Source organism: Periplaneta americana, chromosome 4, assembly GCF_040183065.1.
Source record: "Periplaneta americana isolate PAMFEO1 chromosome 4, P.americana_PAMFEO1_priV1, whole genome shotgun sequence".
Lineage (NCBI taxonomy): Eukaryota > Metazoa > Arthropoda > Insecta > Blattodea > Blattidae > Periplaneta > Periplaneta americana.
In genome coordinates, this window is record NC_091120.1 from 135,614,300 (window position 1) to 135,631,319 (window position 17,020).

Consider the following 17,020-nt stretch of genomic DNA (forward strand, 5'->3'; position numbering starts at 1 on the left):
AGGAAACTGGCGATGGTAAAGCCCTCTGAATTTAATGAAGTTCACTGTCTTGTGCACATTGTCTATTTTCAGCACTTTGGAACAAAGGGACTGCTGAATAAGAAAGTGGGAAGTTTGCAATTTTGGTTTTTCTGGATATTCGTTTTTCAGCTATTTTTCTCTTTGTCTGCCCATCATTGCTGGAGCGCCATCTGTATTCACAGCCACGAGCCTCTGGAGAGAAAGTTTGTATTTTTGTGAAATTTCCCATACAGCATCACAAATGTCTTCCCCAGTAGTAGTGTAGTTCCATAGATGGAAATTCATTCCAAAAGCTCTTCAGTAACTTTCAAACTATCATCGCAGGCTCGAAGAAACAATGCAATTTGTGCCACATCAACAATGTCATTACATTCGTCAAGTGCTATTGAAAAGCAATGGAACGATGAAGATACTTCTTGGAGTTGTTCACATAAATCGTCAGTTATTTCAGTTATTCTTTGAGCCACTGGCTGTGTTTCTTGACAACGAAGTTTCTTGGAACACTTTCACTTTTTCTGGACAGACTATTTACACCACTTTTAATTATACACTCCTTAATATTGGAGCCTTCACTAAAGATTTTGAATGTTTTTCCAATAAACAACTGATTTCATAACTGGTTTTCACTGCTCACTCACTACTTTTATTCACTTTTATAAATACACTTTGCTGTCTTTGCAATTTATTTTTCACTTCCTTTAGCTTTTTTCTTTTAATTTACCTTCAATGCAGAAAAAAGTTCCTTTATGAGCTGTATCATAGGGTAGTTTAACATTATACTCTTTGACAACACTTATGGATGCATTGCAAATAACATACACAATTTTACCTTCCACCTCCGTCCAAAAATAACTGAGCTCCTATCTTTCTTGGAATTTTCTCCCTCTTCTTCTTTTCCTGGATGGCTTGTACAGCGACATCACACCAGAATTACGTGAGTATGACTAAATATAACTAAAAATGCAATGAGTTTATTAAATTGTTAGTTAACTAGCTTTATAAGTTACCATCCGATTTGCAAGCTGCAATAGAACTGTCTCTTACTTGTTAGTATGGGAAACAATGACATATTTATTTATTATTTTTTTAACCAATGTCACCAGGTTGTCTTTTCGACGTTTCTGGTCTTCTCTCCTGGCAGTGGCTTAGTTGTAACCCACTTCAGAGGTTGGGGTGCCTGGAATGCGGAGTTACATTACCCCGATGATATGATAGGATGATTATGTGTTATTTTTTACTTGGTTATTTAACGACGCTGTATCAATTACGAGGTCATTTAGTGTCGATGGGATTGGTGACAGTGAGATGGTATTTGGCGAGATGAGGCCGAGGAATCGCTATAGATTACCTGACATTCGCCTTATGGTTGGGGAAAACCTCGGAAAAAACCCCAACCAGGTAATCAGCCCAAGCAGGGATCGAAGCTGCGCCCAGGCGCAACTCTAGATCAGCAAGGAAATGCCTTAGCCGACTGAGCTATGCTGGTGGCTGATTATTTGGTGCCAGGAGAGGTCTTAAATCTAAACTTAGCCTCCTTATAAGACAACAGAATAGGTTAGAACTCGCTAGAATTTCCTCAATTGAGAAACTAAATGTAGTTAACATGCCGAAAACAGATGACTCGCCCACCTGGATAGTCAATCTTAAATATTTCTGTCTTAAGTAGTAAGTGTTGTTTCGAATAGGTGACAAGCATATCAACAGTCGTCACAGTTATTTCGATAGATCGACTGGAGTTTGTGCGGTAAAATACAAAATTAAATTGTAGTCTTATTTTTAAAAGGAGACAGGACAGGCCGTAAAATAACATGCAAAGGGCCACATGCAGCTCACAGGCCGCCAATTTGACACACCTGGTAGAGCAATAGAAATAAAACAGTCATTTTTACCAGATTGTACAGCAGATGATATGGTGATACTATATACATGTCAACGCACACCCGGACAGTGATAATATTTCTATATAAGTTGAAGAAAACAATTTATGAGAAGAGTGGTTCTGGAGATTTTTAATGCAGAAGACCATAATGCACAATGATTACAGTAACTTCTCTCTCATCCAGACAGTAGGGTAATTATTATTGGCTACTCACATATAGTACAGTACGTACCTTCTTCCTCCCCCCCCCCCATCACTTTCAAACCCGTCATGCTCTCAGTCAACCTCAAGCACAGGTTGTACGTGGAAGAAGTTCACCATGCTCTCTAAGACATTTACTGATAAATGCTCGAAGTTTACTTATTCTTTAAAAGAAAAACTGGATATTTTGAAGCGACTGGATGAAGGGGAAACTATTTCTGGTATCCTGAGAAGTACAATTCATGACTGGAAGCGTAATCGGGCTGCATTGGAAGAATATTATGCATCCAAAAGCTCTAATGACAAGAGTCGTACATTGAAACAGCCTAGTGTTTTCAAATACGATAAGGCACTGTTTCTAACAAGCGGGATTCGAACTCACGACCGAAAGCAGCCTCGAATCAATATAATCAAATGCTCTATTGTCTGAGCTACGTCAGTGGCTGATGATGTTTACGGCAATGATGATGATGATGATGATGATGATGATGATGATGATATGACGATAATGACGTAACAGTTTTATTATTTTAACAGTACAGCAGTAATGATAATAACAAAAATACAAGTGGCTAAAATAAGTTTTGTGTGTATAATTAAAAAAATGATATCTTACCACCATCACTATGAGGCAGCATGTATACTAAATTTCTCAAAGCAACAGACAAAAATATCCACATGGGCAGCTGAACCCAGACAAGTAAACTGGCCTTAAATGGATGGCAGTTATCACGTATTACAAGGTCATTCCATTGCTTCTTTAACTGTAATAAAAAACGCAACATACAAAAAATATAATCTTATTCATTTAAGTGACTAATTTCTTATAACTTCTTCAATGCAAATGTAATGATAAACAAATCTTCTTACAATTATATCAATGGACTATATTAATTTAATTTCACATATTTATGATACCTTATATCACAATTTCATAAACATTTCAATTTGATTTACTTTACCCTCAAAACGAACATGGAACATATTTTGCAATTTTGTTACCTTACCGATCGATTATAAATTACTCGTGCTTGTTTCTCACTCCAATTAAACTTCTTTATAGCAATAGCTGTTTCTTTTTTCAGTTCCTTTACTAATTCAGGCATCTCAAGTAGTTGAAGATTTTCAACCTTGGCCAGAATGTAATTCTACAAAAACAAAACACAAATGAATTAATTATATACAGATGAATAAATGTTTAATATAAGACCAAAGGATAAGTTACAGAAAACAACATACAAACTAGGCTTAAAATAAATTGGACGGAAAAGAACACAGGTTAGTATGAAATATATTCAGTATCTACATTCAGAAAAAATCAAAAGAGAGTTAAAATTGAGATCTGAAGACAAATGTTCGCTTTCACTTATGCCCTAATCAAAGAATACATTTTTGTAATATATATTTAATATCATTGCAAACTATGAAAATATAATACAGAAGTTCTAGACTACTAGAAGAGGCTATTTCTATAATAGATTTTAGAATATGTATGATAAGACTTTCTTGTGTTAAATTCTAACGTACCGTGTTTACATGTTTCGATCTTATCATACATATTCCGAAGTGATACAGCGTTAAAAGTTGTGTAATCAAGATGTATGAATAGATTTTAATTTTTCCTAGCTTTGTCAGGCAGACATGTCTTTAATTTTACTTTTTTGTAGGTTTTGTGCTAATTCCATTAAAGAAAGAAAATTAGCAGCAAGGCTGAAGATGCCACATCACATTATTAAACGAAGTAGCTACAAAATATTAAGAAAGAGATAGTTTAAATAAAATTCAAAATAATCATATGGCACATCTTATTCCAGAGGTTTATTTTAATGCATAAATGTACGAGTACACAAGACAAAGTCATAACATACCATTTTGGTGATTTTATAACAGACTCTAAAACACATTCATTCATTGGATTAGAAGACATAGCTTACACAAGGAAAAAAACTATTTCAATTATTATGTAACTGATAATAATACAAATAATTTTGCTGAACTTCAAACAGCTTAATCGTTAATTAAAGAATCTTCCTTGCATAAGGTACATAAAAGGCAGCACAAATAAGTTAAAGCAACATAAAGCATCTGGAAGTGATTACATCACTCCAGATACCTGAAAATCGAGTTCTCATTAATTTTAAAATGTACAGATCTATTTTTCAATTAGGTATTATTATCACTGCTTGATTCAGCATGCAGCAGATGGGCTTCAACCAAACACCCAAACACAGAGAAGTTATTTTATAATGCAGAATTCGAATTAGAAGAAAAAGGCCGACAGTTTGAAAAGAAATGCGAAAATTTGAAAACATACTCATACTATTTTTAACGCCTTCAATTTTACTACTAAAGAACAATTACAACAAAGAATGAAAGCTTTTGGAATTCCACATAAATTGCTTCGGACATGACTTGTAGAACACAGGCCTATATTATAATAATAATAATAATAATAATAATAATAATAATAATAATAATGAACTCGACTGTCCCTATGAAGGGCAAAGGTTTACTGCAAGAGGGTAGCGCTTGTTCTCTAAAGCGATGAGCTAATTCGCATTAGGGCTGTACTCAGTGGTAGTAACCTGTATGATGATCTATATTGCATCACATATTCACTGTTTACACTTGGTCACTTGATTGGTTTAGATTGCTACATTTTGTTACACATTTGTCCATCGTGAGCCTGCCTGGAGAGAAATAAAAAATAGGTTGCAACCGCCAAATTACTCTTCAAGGAACGACCACTCATATAAATTGAGGGAAAGAAGATAGAGGACGGACACTGGAAAGTTTTCTTTTCTCAATCGTACTATCAGGGACTGGAATGCTTTACCTGCAGACTTACTAAAGGCTTTACCAACAACCAAAAACGTATTTAAAAATAGGCTTAAGGACTTTACTAATAGACGATAATTATACACAGTATGTAAAGGATATTTTGTTATTGAAGTGCTGTATCAGTGAAGAATTATGTTGTGTCAGTGAAGTGTGTTGTGTCAGTGAAGTGTGTTGTGTTAGTGAAGTGTGTTGTGTCAGTGAAACGTGTTCCTGTCAGGGAAGCTTTATAATTTATAGTGGCAGTGCAAAGTATTTGAACAGTGAAATGCTTTTGAAGTGTTAGTGAAATCAGGATAGAATCAGTGAAATGTGTCGTAGTTCCAGTGCAGTGAGTGAGTTGACAGCGAAATGAGTGTAATGTGGAAAGGTACTTGTGCAGATATGAACATATCATACTCGTGGGTTTTAGTTCGAATTTAGATTTAAGATACAAATTAGATTTATTTTAAATGTTATTTTAAGCGAACGTGCTTCATTTAATTTAGGATATTCCCTATTATTATTATTATTATTATTATTATTATTATTATTATTATTATTATTATTGTTATTATTATTATTATTATCATCATCATCATCATTCTTATTATTATAAATTATTGTTAGTATTAATTATTTGTATTAATTATTGGTATTATTATTAAGTGCATTTTTAATTAACAAGTTTATTATTGTCATTATTGAGTGTAATTAGTTACCACTGCCACCGGGTATATACCCATTGCAGTGTGAATAAATACATACATACATACAATGTTATGGTTACTTGTAGAAACAGGATCAACACCCAGCCCTGGAACAATTTATTCAAGTCTGCTTCACAGGGAGCTTTACCTGAAAGCTAGATTTGCATAATATATATGTTACTGTAGGTACATTAACAGAAAACCACAATTCAAGTCACACAAAGTTTGTGTGTACTCGATGTGGGTTTCTGGAGGTCTTGTCAGCCCACTCGAGTTATGTGGATAAGAAGGGAAAAATTGAGACAGTGTCGGGTGAAGTTTCTGGGTAGCTCTGTCAGTAGTGTGTTGGTGCGCTAAGCCAAAGGTCCCGGGATCGATACCTGGCCCCAAAACAATTTTTCCCTTGAATTTATTCAAGTCTGTTTGACAGGGAGCTTTACCTGATAGCTAGATATCCAAATAAATTGATACTTTCAGTATAAGTCGCAAAGGCTACAACCAGAATTTCTTCCTCATCATAAGTATATTAAAAGCCATGTAAAATAGCGCATGATCATTCCAGATCACTCTTCATAATAAAGAATTACCTACTGTTCACAGTCGGTTAACTAAGACCACTTTTGCATTCGAGTAAGGTTGTCCATAGGCCTATGTTTTTATTCTTGAATGATTCTCTTTCATAGTTCTGTTAGTTGATTAACAAGTGATATAATTGTAACCTCATCATAAATGACTAACTTGGCTAACCTCCTTCCTGTTATTTAATTATTGTTATGTTATTTCTTTTCTCAAATATCCAAATACAGATTGCTTACAGATGTTATAGTGTTCTAAAAAATTAAGATTATTCATATCTAAAGTACACACTTATGAATAAATTAATCAAAATTGTACATCTACATGTGTGGGAATCATATTATACACTCACAAAGCTGAATGAAAATAAAACATTTTTCAAAGGTAATATTTTGAGAAAAATGCTTGGAGAACTTCAGAATCCAACCACAGGAACATCATTATATTTTCCTAAAAAAGAAAACAAGGTGACTCAAATGAATGGGTCATGCTAACAGAGCTCCAAAGAAGAAAAATTAAACAACAATTTCTAATTCAAAGAGGAAAATGACCTTAACGCAGATCCGAAATAAGATATGGTAAAAATTAGGAGAATGATATCAAATTTCTACAAAGTATTGGCTTCAATACAAATACTGCAACTATGACAATACATGACACAAGAGGAACAATTGTTTATATACTTCTGAAGTCTGATTAGTGTAATATGTAGCTAGTCGGCAATGTATGCAATTGAGGGAGAAAGGAACTGGCCACTATACCTCATTATCTTCTGGCTTGGTTGCCTCGAGTGATGCGTTATGGCGTCACTTATGAGGTTCGGAACTGTTCTCGGACAGTTGATTAAACAGCAGCAGCAGCAGTTAGCAGCATTAGTTAATGATAGCAATAGTAGAAATCAGAAGCAGTAGGATAGGAGTAAGATTAGAAAGCAGTACAGTATTTTAGTATTAGTATTAGTAGTAGTAGTGGCAGTATTTAACAGTAGTAGTAAAACTAGATCGTAGCAGTAATTGCATTAGTAGTAAGAGTACAAAGTAACAGCAGCACCAGTAACAATAATAAATTATAGTAGTACAAGAAATAGTAAGTAGTAGTATTATACAGTTTGGATGGTAACGTCTGCACCAAAATTCAAAAGGCAATTCTACATGTTAAATATAACAAAACTTTTATTACACCTTTCCTTCGATGAAACACCATTAAGCAGGAAAAAAATTGTCTTTGCCTAATGTTTGCAGCACTCTATTGTGATAATAGCCCGAGAGAAATGGTTGATTATTATATAAGCAGAAAGGTAAAAAATATCTTAACAGTTAACATCTTGAATCTTTTTTTACAAATTAAACCGTTTACCATGAATTTAAATTGAATAATAGCGAAAATTGTTATAATAAATCTTGCAACGCAGTGCACGTAGCGTGTTACTGAGTAAGCAGAGGGGGAGGGGAAGGTAAGGAGTGCAGACCACTTTGCTTGCAGTAGCCGTAATGTTGCCAAATGCTTCATAGAAACATAAATTTCCTCTAAAACAGTGAATGTTAGAGGAAAAAACTTATTTAGATTTTTCAAATCTCTCCTCATGATCTAGTACCAATTTCATTTTGGTGCAGAGTTTACCATCCATTCTGTATAGTATATAATTCATTCATTCATTCATAGTGTTCTGGCCAAGGGCAGGTCTTTCACTGCAAACCCAGCATTCTTCAGTCTTTCCTATTTTCTGTCTTCCTCTTTGTCTCCTCATATGATCCATGTATCTTAATGTTGTCTATCACCTGATACCTTCTTCTGGCCCAAACTCTTTTCCCATTCACCATTCCTTCCAGTGCATCCTTCAATAGGCAGTTTCTTCTCAACCAAGTGACCCAGCCAATTCCTTTTTCTCTTTCTGATCAGTTTCAGCATCATTCTTTCTTCACCCACTCTTTCCAACACAGCTTTATTTCTTATTCTGTCTGTCCATTTCACATGCTCCATCCTTCTCCATATCCACATTTCAAATGCTTCTATTCGCTTCGTCGTATTGGCCATGTTTCTTCCCCATACAATGCTACACTCCACACAAAGCACTTCACTAGTCTCTTCCTTAGTTCCTTCTCCAGAGGTTCGCAGATGATGCTCCTTTTTCTATTAAAAGCTTCCTTTGCCATTGCTATTCTCGTTTCGACTTTTTGGCAGCAGTTCATGTTACTGCTTATAATACACCACGAGTATTTGAAGCTGTCCACTTCCTCTACTGTCTCATTTAGAATTCGCAAGTTTACTTTCTTTACTTTTCTTCCTATGACCATGGTCTTCATCTTGTTTGCATTTATCTTCATTCCATAAAAGCATATTATTTCAGAAAATAAGGAAATACAATGAAGAACTGTGAAATATTGCAGTATTTAGACTAAATAATAGATTGGTTATGAAGCCAAGTTGTTTTGCACCATTTAAATGCAGAAAAGATAAAGTGGTGGATTAAAATTAAGTTACATAGTATGTGCTCAAGTGCTGATACCTCTTCCTTCAAATATGAACTTTTTTTTGCTAGCTTACAGTTTTAACTGCAACCTCCTGCTGTGTATAACCCCCTCTACTGACCTACCATCCAGTCACAAGCATTACATATACAATTTAAAACTCTATGAGACAAGATATAAATAATGCGGTAAAAAAACTGTCAAAACAAACAGCTACAAACTATAACAAAAATAAATATAGATTATGACTCATAATGCCGTGTGAAGAGGAAAAGAAATTATTTCTTAGTGTGGAAGCAGAGTAAATTTGAACTTCACTTTAGAACAGTCACTAGACAATATGAATAATGCATGATCTACTTAGTAGTAGTAGTAATAGCATAGTCCTACTGGCTTTTCTCATACACTTTTTATGGAATCACATTTCGCTGTAAGTGCAATCTAACTGCACTGCAACCTCATCAAACTGGGATTCCAGTAATCTGAACGGGGAAGGGAGAAGTTGAAACTAAATGGAAATTTCAGTTAACTTCAACAGATTGCGATCATTTTTCAAAATGCTAAAACAATTTAAAAAATACGTACATAAGTTTGAACTTCCCATGAGATTCGGTTCGAATTCTTTCTACAAATGATTTGAAAGAATAAATAATGTGCCATAACACTGTTTAATAAGCAATCTACATAGGATGTTAAATTACAAAAAAATATTATCAGATATAGTGAAGAAACAAAAACATACAGTAATATAAGTAATATATTGAGAAACACAATTTCAGACAACTCAAACAGATTCGGACTTCAGTTAGTTTGGATTAGCGAGGTTATTTTGTAATAGAAAATGAAATTCAATTATAGTGCAATAACTGTTAAAACATTTTGGCTGACTTCCTTCTTGTTATATTATTCATTTTCTTATAGATTTTATAGAGCTACAGCACTGAACGCTCAATAAAATTTATATATATATATATATATATATATATATATATATATATATATATATTACGTCAACAAAAGGATAGGAAAATAAAATTAAAGCTTAAAGAAACAGGCATAGGCCTACTTAAAAATTAACAAACACAAAAAAAGTTGTGATCTTCTAAGTAAGTTTTTCTACTAGATAAACAAGATATGGCTGCAATATCGCAATAGATAGTCATTATTATTCTTAGGAACTAAAATATCTGAACCCTGCTATCTACGAAAATAATAATACCGGTACTATTACAGAAAATATTAGAAGTTTTACCTTTCTTTTTGTTTTCTTTTCTTCAGTGTGTTAGTTTTAATGATGAATAATTTTATAATACAATTTGTACCTATTTGTATTAGTTTATTGAATTTGGCAAGTGTTTAAATACATTTCTCGAGAATACCTACTTATGTCTATTTAAACACAGTGAAATAAACAAATGAGTATTGATACGCCTATAATAATAATAATAATAATAATAATAATAATAATAATAATAATAATAATAATAATAATAATAATAATAATAATAAAAAGAATGTTACAGTAAAAGATGAAATGAAAAGAAATAAAAAAACAGAACTAAACATAAAGATTCGAACCTAGAACCTCACGCATACTCATAACATTAAATCACAGAGTTTCAGGCTCAACTTTCCCTTGTCTGCCTCCAGTCATTTACCATTTATTTTCCTGCATTCACACTGACAGTAACTTCAATATCTATATGCATCCTCACATACAACAATATTGTGACATCAGTGACTCACACAGTAAATTTGTTTTGCAAGTACAAGCTTTCTCATATCACTCCTTGACCTATTTAAACTATGGCTGATGTATGTACGAACTCTACAGGCGGAAACAGATGTAGTGACTTCGATACAAAAACACTAGGCCTACCTAAATCTAAAAAAAAAAGTTACAATAATCGCAATGTAATGTGCATATGAATAAAACAAAAGTGAATAAAGTATGATAATCGTAATTTTTCATGAAATGTCCATTTTAAACTACCGAAACTTATTTATTCATAATTATTGACATAATTACAGTTCTTAAAACTCTTCCAGCATCACTTATCCATCGCCACACCTCTGGAAGGTGATAGATGCCATCCATACATCACTTTTCTCTAACATTCCAATTGATTTCTCTACAGTCGTTATTATGGCCTGTCTATTTTTGAAGTCTACTCTCTCATAAAATGGATTTGAGGGAGGTGTGATATGATGATAGAGAAAGGATTAATCTTGCTCAGGATAGGAACCAATGGCGGGCTTATGTGAGGGCGGCAATGAACCTCAGGGTTCCTTAAAAGTAAATAAGTACTCTCTCGTTGTCAGTGGTTCTTTCATGTTATGAAAAAGGTCGTAGGTGCGGGTACTCATATCCGGAGAATATGGAGGATACTCTAGAATTTCCCAGTTTCGCAGAATGGCAGCAGTACTGGACAGAACTTAAAGACGTATATATGTCAAAAAAAAAAAAAGACGTTTAAATGTCATTTAGTTCAGATTAGCATACTTTTAAGTCATATTTGGAAGATGAGTTATGGCTTTGCACTTTCTAATTATGGATTATTCTGATTAATGGTTCATTTTCTGCGTGGAAATGCGACAGGCTCATGTCAGTAGATTTACTGGCATGTAAAAGAACTCCTGCGGGACAAAATTCCGGCACATCCGGCGACGCTGATATAACCTCTGCAGTTGCGAGCGTCGTTAAATAAACCATAACATTTCTGCGTGGACAGCTCTTCAGTAATTTGGTAGGGTTCACACATATATTATTTTAATGTACCGAAGTACATATGATATTTCCATGCAGATATTCTGCGTCATCATACGATGAAAGAGTAATCGAACGGAGAAAAATTCTCTCCGGCACCGGGATTTGAACCCGGGTTTTCAGCTCTACGTGCTGACGCTTTATCCACTAAGCCACACCGGAAGAATCGTCTCACTTTTAAGTTCCAACTCTTGGGTTCCCTCTAGTGGCCGCCCTCTGCACTACGTCATAGATATCTATGAACCTAGGACCGAAGTCCACACATGTGCTGAGGTGCACTCGTAATGAGTGACTAGTTGGCCGGGATCCGACGGAATAAGCGCCATCTTAAATCACGAAGTGATTTACGCATTACGCATATCATATATATTATTTTAATGTACCGAAGTACATATGATATTTCCATGCAAATATTCTGCGTCATCATACGATGAAAGAGTAATGGAACGGAGAAAAATTCTCTCTGGCGCCGGGATTTGAACCCGGGTTTTCAGCTCTACGTGCTGACGCTTTATCCACTAAGCCACACCGGATTCCACCCCGGCGTCGGAAGAATCGTCTCACTAGAGGGAACGCAAGAGTTGGAACTTAAAAGTGAGACGATTCTTCCGACGCCGGGGTGGAATCCGGTGTGGCTTAGTGGATAAAGCGTCAGCATGTAGAGCTGAAAACCCGGGTTCAAATCCCGGTGCCGGAGAGAATTTTTCTCCGTTCCATTACTCTTTCATCATATGATGACGCAGAATATCTGCATGGAAATATCATATGTACTTCGGTACATTAAAATAATATATATGATATGCGTAATGCGTAATGCGTAAATCACTTCGTGATTTAAGACGGCGCTTATTCCGTCGGATCCCGGCCAACTAGTCACTCATTACGAGTGCACCTCAGCACATGTGTGGACTTCGGTCCTAGGTTCATAGATATCTATGACGTAGTGCAGAGGGCGGCCACTAGAGGGAACCCAAGAGTTGGAACTTAAAAGTGAGACGATTCTTCCGACGCTGGGGTGGAATCCGGTGTGGCTTAGTGGATAAAGCATCAGCACGTAGAGCTGAAAACCCGGGTTCAAATCCCGGCGCCGGAGAGAATTTTTCTCCGTTCCATTACTCTTTCATCGTAGGGTTCACACAGTTTTACACGTTTTTTATCTCCAAGTTAAAGAAATTGGTTTCATTAGCTTCAGCTACAGACTGTCATAAAAATATGTTTATTTCGAAGAATGATGTATTTGCTGTTATTTTGCGATTTCGTAGTCCTACTGAGATGCTTCCATAATTTGCCTAGTTAGGTCGCATAGGATTAGTTAGTCTCTGCAGTGGCTGCGTGGTCTACACCATCAACCTGTCACGCAGGTGTTCTACATTGAAGTCCCAATCAGGCCTGACGAAAAATTCGTGACACTTGTGGCAGATAAGGTCGCAGCTGGGGATTTTCTCGGGATTCTCCCACTTTCCTATGTTAGGTATCAACATTCCATGAGCTTCATTCCATTATCATTCTATAGCATTCTCCAATCTCTGGCTGACAACAGGGGCTGGACTAGGGACAAGCAGGGTTGCCTGCTTCAAAATCTAGATACTCAGCGAACCTTAGCATAATCAGCTGGTACAGGTTCGAAATGCGCATAGATGGAGGGTTAATAGAAAAAATCTACATGACAGCAGTGCTGGGTCTCTCCAATAGTATCACACTCACTCAGTAAGGATAAATTAGCTCAGGTTAAGAGTTTTTATTGTTTTTTGTGGTTTCTCAGTAATAGATCTGGTTTAAAATGTTACTTACTTGCTTATGGCTTTTAGAGAACCCGGAGGTTCATTCGTCACCCTCACATAAGCCCAACATCAGTCCCTATTCTGAGCAAGGTTAATCTAGTCCCACCATCACATTCCACCTCCCTCAAATCCATTTCATCTTCCCATCTACGTCTCGGCCCCAACAAAGATCTTTTTCTCTCCAGTCTCCCAACAAACATCCTATATGCATTTCTGGTTTCGCCCATATGTGCTACATGTCCTACTCATCTCAACATCTGGATTTGATGTTCCTAATTATGCCTGATGAAGAATACAATGCATGCAGTTCTGCATTGTGTAACTTTCTCCATTCTCCTGTAACTTCATCCTCTTAGCCCCAAATATATTCCTAAGCACCTTATTCTCAAACACCCTTAACCTCTGTTCCTCTCTCAAAGTGAGAGTCCAAGTTTCACACCATATAGAACAACCGGTAATATAACAGTTTTATAAATTCTAACTTTCAGCTTTTTTGAGAGCAGACTGGATGACAAATACTTATTAACAGAATAATAACAGGCATTTCCCATATTTATTCTGCATTTAATTTCCTCCCGAGTGTCATTTATATTTGTTACTATTGCTCCAAGATATTTGAATTTCTCCACATCTTCAAAGGATAAATTTTCAATTTTTATATTTCCATTTCGTACTACCCCACGAGACATAATCATCTTACTTTGTCTTTTCGGGATTTACTTCGAAATCTATCTCTTTAATGCTTCAAGTAAAATTACCGGTACCGTGTTTTCTCTATTAGTTTGTGGATTTTCTTCTAATATATTCACGTCATCCACATAGATGTAACCCATTCAATTCCAAACCGTGTCTGTTATCCTGAACTTTCCTAATGACATATTATAGAGCAAAGTTAAAAAGTAAAAGCAATAGTGCATCTCCTTGCTTTAGCTCGCAGTGAATTGAAAAAGCATCTGACAGAAACTGGCTTATACGGACTCTGCTGTACATTTCACTGAGACATTTTAATTAAACGAAGTTTCTTTAAAATATTAACATGATTATATTTTTGAATGCTGATATTATCATTATTCGTTTCATTCTATAGCACTAGTTGGTCAATAGTATTAGTTTATGACAGAAGAGGCAGGTAGTCATCATCACATGCAGCTGTTCTGAAGGGATACAATATTGAGTGCATTAAGTGTAACTCTGGATATTCTCTACTGTCACTATCTAGGCTGTTTCAACAAAATTACGTTTATTCATGTCATTTCTTTCCAAATAAATACAGAAGCAGGATTCAAAATTTGTAAATATTATTATCCAAAGTCAAAGTTCATTAAGTTATCACAACTAACTGTGTTATTTGCATAGGAGCTCTAAAGCTAACTTCCCTTGCATCTGTTGTTCCAAAGTCCTGATGACAGTTATAAATCTATTGGTTGCTAAAGATATAAAAATCCATAGCTCTACAGCCCTTTGCAGGGCCAAGACCAACCAACCGGCTGCTGGCCTCACATCCACATCATGTGGACGATCATTCAACCAGAATGGAGGTATCGTGTGGTTAGCACAATGAACCCCCCCAGCCGTTATAATGGTTTGCGAAACCGGATTTTTGCTACTTATCATAGCTCCCCAGGTGCATCACGATACTGGGTGGGCACCGGTCCCATACACTGGCTGAAATTTCATGAGAAAATTTCTTTCCCCATGAAGACTCGAATCAGTGCACATTCCATAACATGAGTCTTAGGCGGGATGCCTTAGACCACGACACCACTGCGTGGGACATGCTAAAGATATAAAGGAGAATAAATCTGCCAACTTGCACAAATTTACTCTTTTAGGTTGTCTGTCTAACCCCAGTGGATGGTGAGCACAATGGGTCAACACCAGTGGCGAAGCTATTAACAGGTTTTTGAGGCTTAGCCTACCCAAAAAATTTGAGTCATTCTAGTAACATTAGGTCTATAAATTCGTAATAACAATGTATTGTAACACTTGGTTGCACTCCAATCCTTCCATATAAAGTTCACTGTTGGCAGTCATTCCAGTATGTAGAAATCAGTGCGAGCCTTGTGGCAAAAGTCTCTAAAGGCATTGCTACGACCTTGACTCGAAAGTTTGAGGTGAGACCAGAGAAGGGGCATCAATTTGCTACATCTCCATATGAAATGAGACTAGCCTTCCATCACAATAATATATTGAGCTATATTGGTGTTCTCTGAATGCATTGTGTTGTTTACTTACTTACTTACTCCACAGCGATTACGTTCCTTGAAGGAACAGAGCCTGCTTAGCAATAGAAGCCCATTCTCTTCTGTCCTGAGTTCTTCTCCTCCATGCCCTTATACCCATCTGCTTTATATCTTCTTCAACGCCTTCAATCCATTTCTTCTTAGGTCTCCCAACACATCTCCTACCATCCGGCTTCCCTCTATAAATCTTTTTCAGTAATGATCCCTCTTCACTTCTTTCAACATGGCCGGCCCATCTCAACCTTGCACTTCTAATTACTCCCATTATATGTGGTTCACCATATTTTCCTTTCCTCATTTATTAGTAAAGACCCAAGTTTCGGAGGTGTACATAATCACGGGCCTGATTATTGTTCTATATATTTTCTTTTTTCCATTTCTTGAGAGATCCCTAGATCGTAACAAAGGAAGTAAGGCCCAATAGCATCTGTTTCCCGCCTGTAATCTTTCTTTAACCTCTGTCAAAACCATATTATTATCAGTAATTACACTCCCGAGATATTTAAAGTTCTGTACTCTTTCAAAATTGTTCCTTCCAATTGTTATGTTATTACAGTGTATCAATCTACCTTCCTCTCTTGTAGCAATCATATATTCAGTTTTACTAGTGTTCACTCTCAAATCCATTTTAATACTTTCTTGTTCTAGTTGGGTATTGTATTGTATTGTATTGTATTTATTAACATTCCATGGTATTCATACATGCTTACAGCTAGAATATGGAACAAGTCAAAAAACTTAATACTATTATAAAATCTTAATTTATAGTCACAGTCTAGATGAAATATATACAGACGAGATTTACAATATAGTCTACTAGTACAACACAAAGTTTTAGTATCAATTTCATGAAGTGTTATTGAATGTCATGAATTCACCTACAGAATAGAAGGGCGTGAGAAATTAGGTACTTCTTCAATTTGGCCCTAAATAATTTTATGTTTTGAGTTTCATTTTTTATATCGATAGGGAGGCTATTAAAAATTTTTACTGCCATATAACGCACTCCTTTTTGATAGCACGATAGACTTGCCGATGGAGTATGAAAGTCATTTTTTTGACATGTATTTATGCTATGAACTGTTGAATTAGTTACAAAGTTTCCACGATTACATACGAGGAAGATTATTAATGAAAAGATATACTGACAAGCCATGGGCATTATTTGTAGTTTTTTGAAAATAGTCCTACACAATTCCCTAGATTTGGCACCTACTATTATTCTAATTACTCTTTTTTTGTAATAGAAATATACTGTTACTATCTGTGGAATTTCCCCAGAATATTATTCCACAACTCATTACCGAGTGGAAGTATGCGAAGTATATTGTTTTTAAGGTACTGATATTTACTATCTTTTGCATAGATCTAATAGCAAAACAAGCTGAATTTAGTTTGGGGGTAATTTCTTTAATATGATTTTTTCAATTTAACACATTATCGATTTTTAAGCCAAGAAATTTGGTTGTTGTTGTTTCTAATAGGGATCTATTATTAATTATTATGCTATAAATTTGCGACGTTGAATTTGGACAGGATTTAAATTGAATCATCAGC

The 17,020-nt window shown here is 35.5% G+C and overlaps 1 protein-coding gene across 2 annotated transcripts in view; it reads right to left on the minus strand.

Moving 5' to 3' along the window:
• The window catches only part of LOC138698213 (cytochrome c oxidase assembly protein COX18, mitochondrial), a 39,131-nt gene that overhangs the window by 20,342 nt on the left and 1,769 nt on the right, over positions 1-17,020 (minus strand). For both annotated transcript variants that reach the window (XM_069824003.1, XM_069824002.1), the window contains exons 2-3: positions 3,109-3,249; positions 2,718-2,865 (exon numbers count right to left, since the gene is read on the minus strand). In XM_069824003.1, the coding sequence (XP_069680104.1) occupies positions 2,718-2,865; positions 3,109-3,249 (289 nt within the window). The remainder of the gene's footprint in view (positions 1-2,717; positions 2,866-3,108; positions 3,250-17,020) is intronic.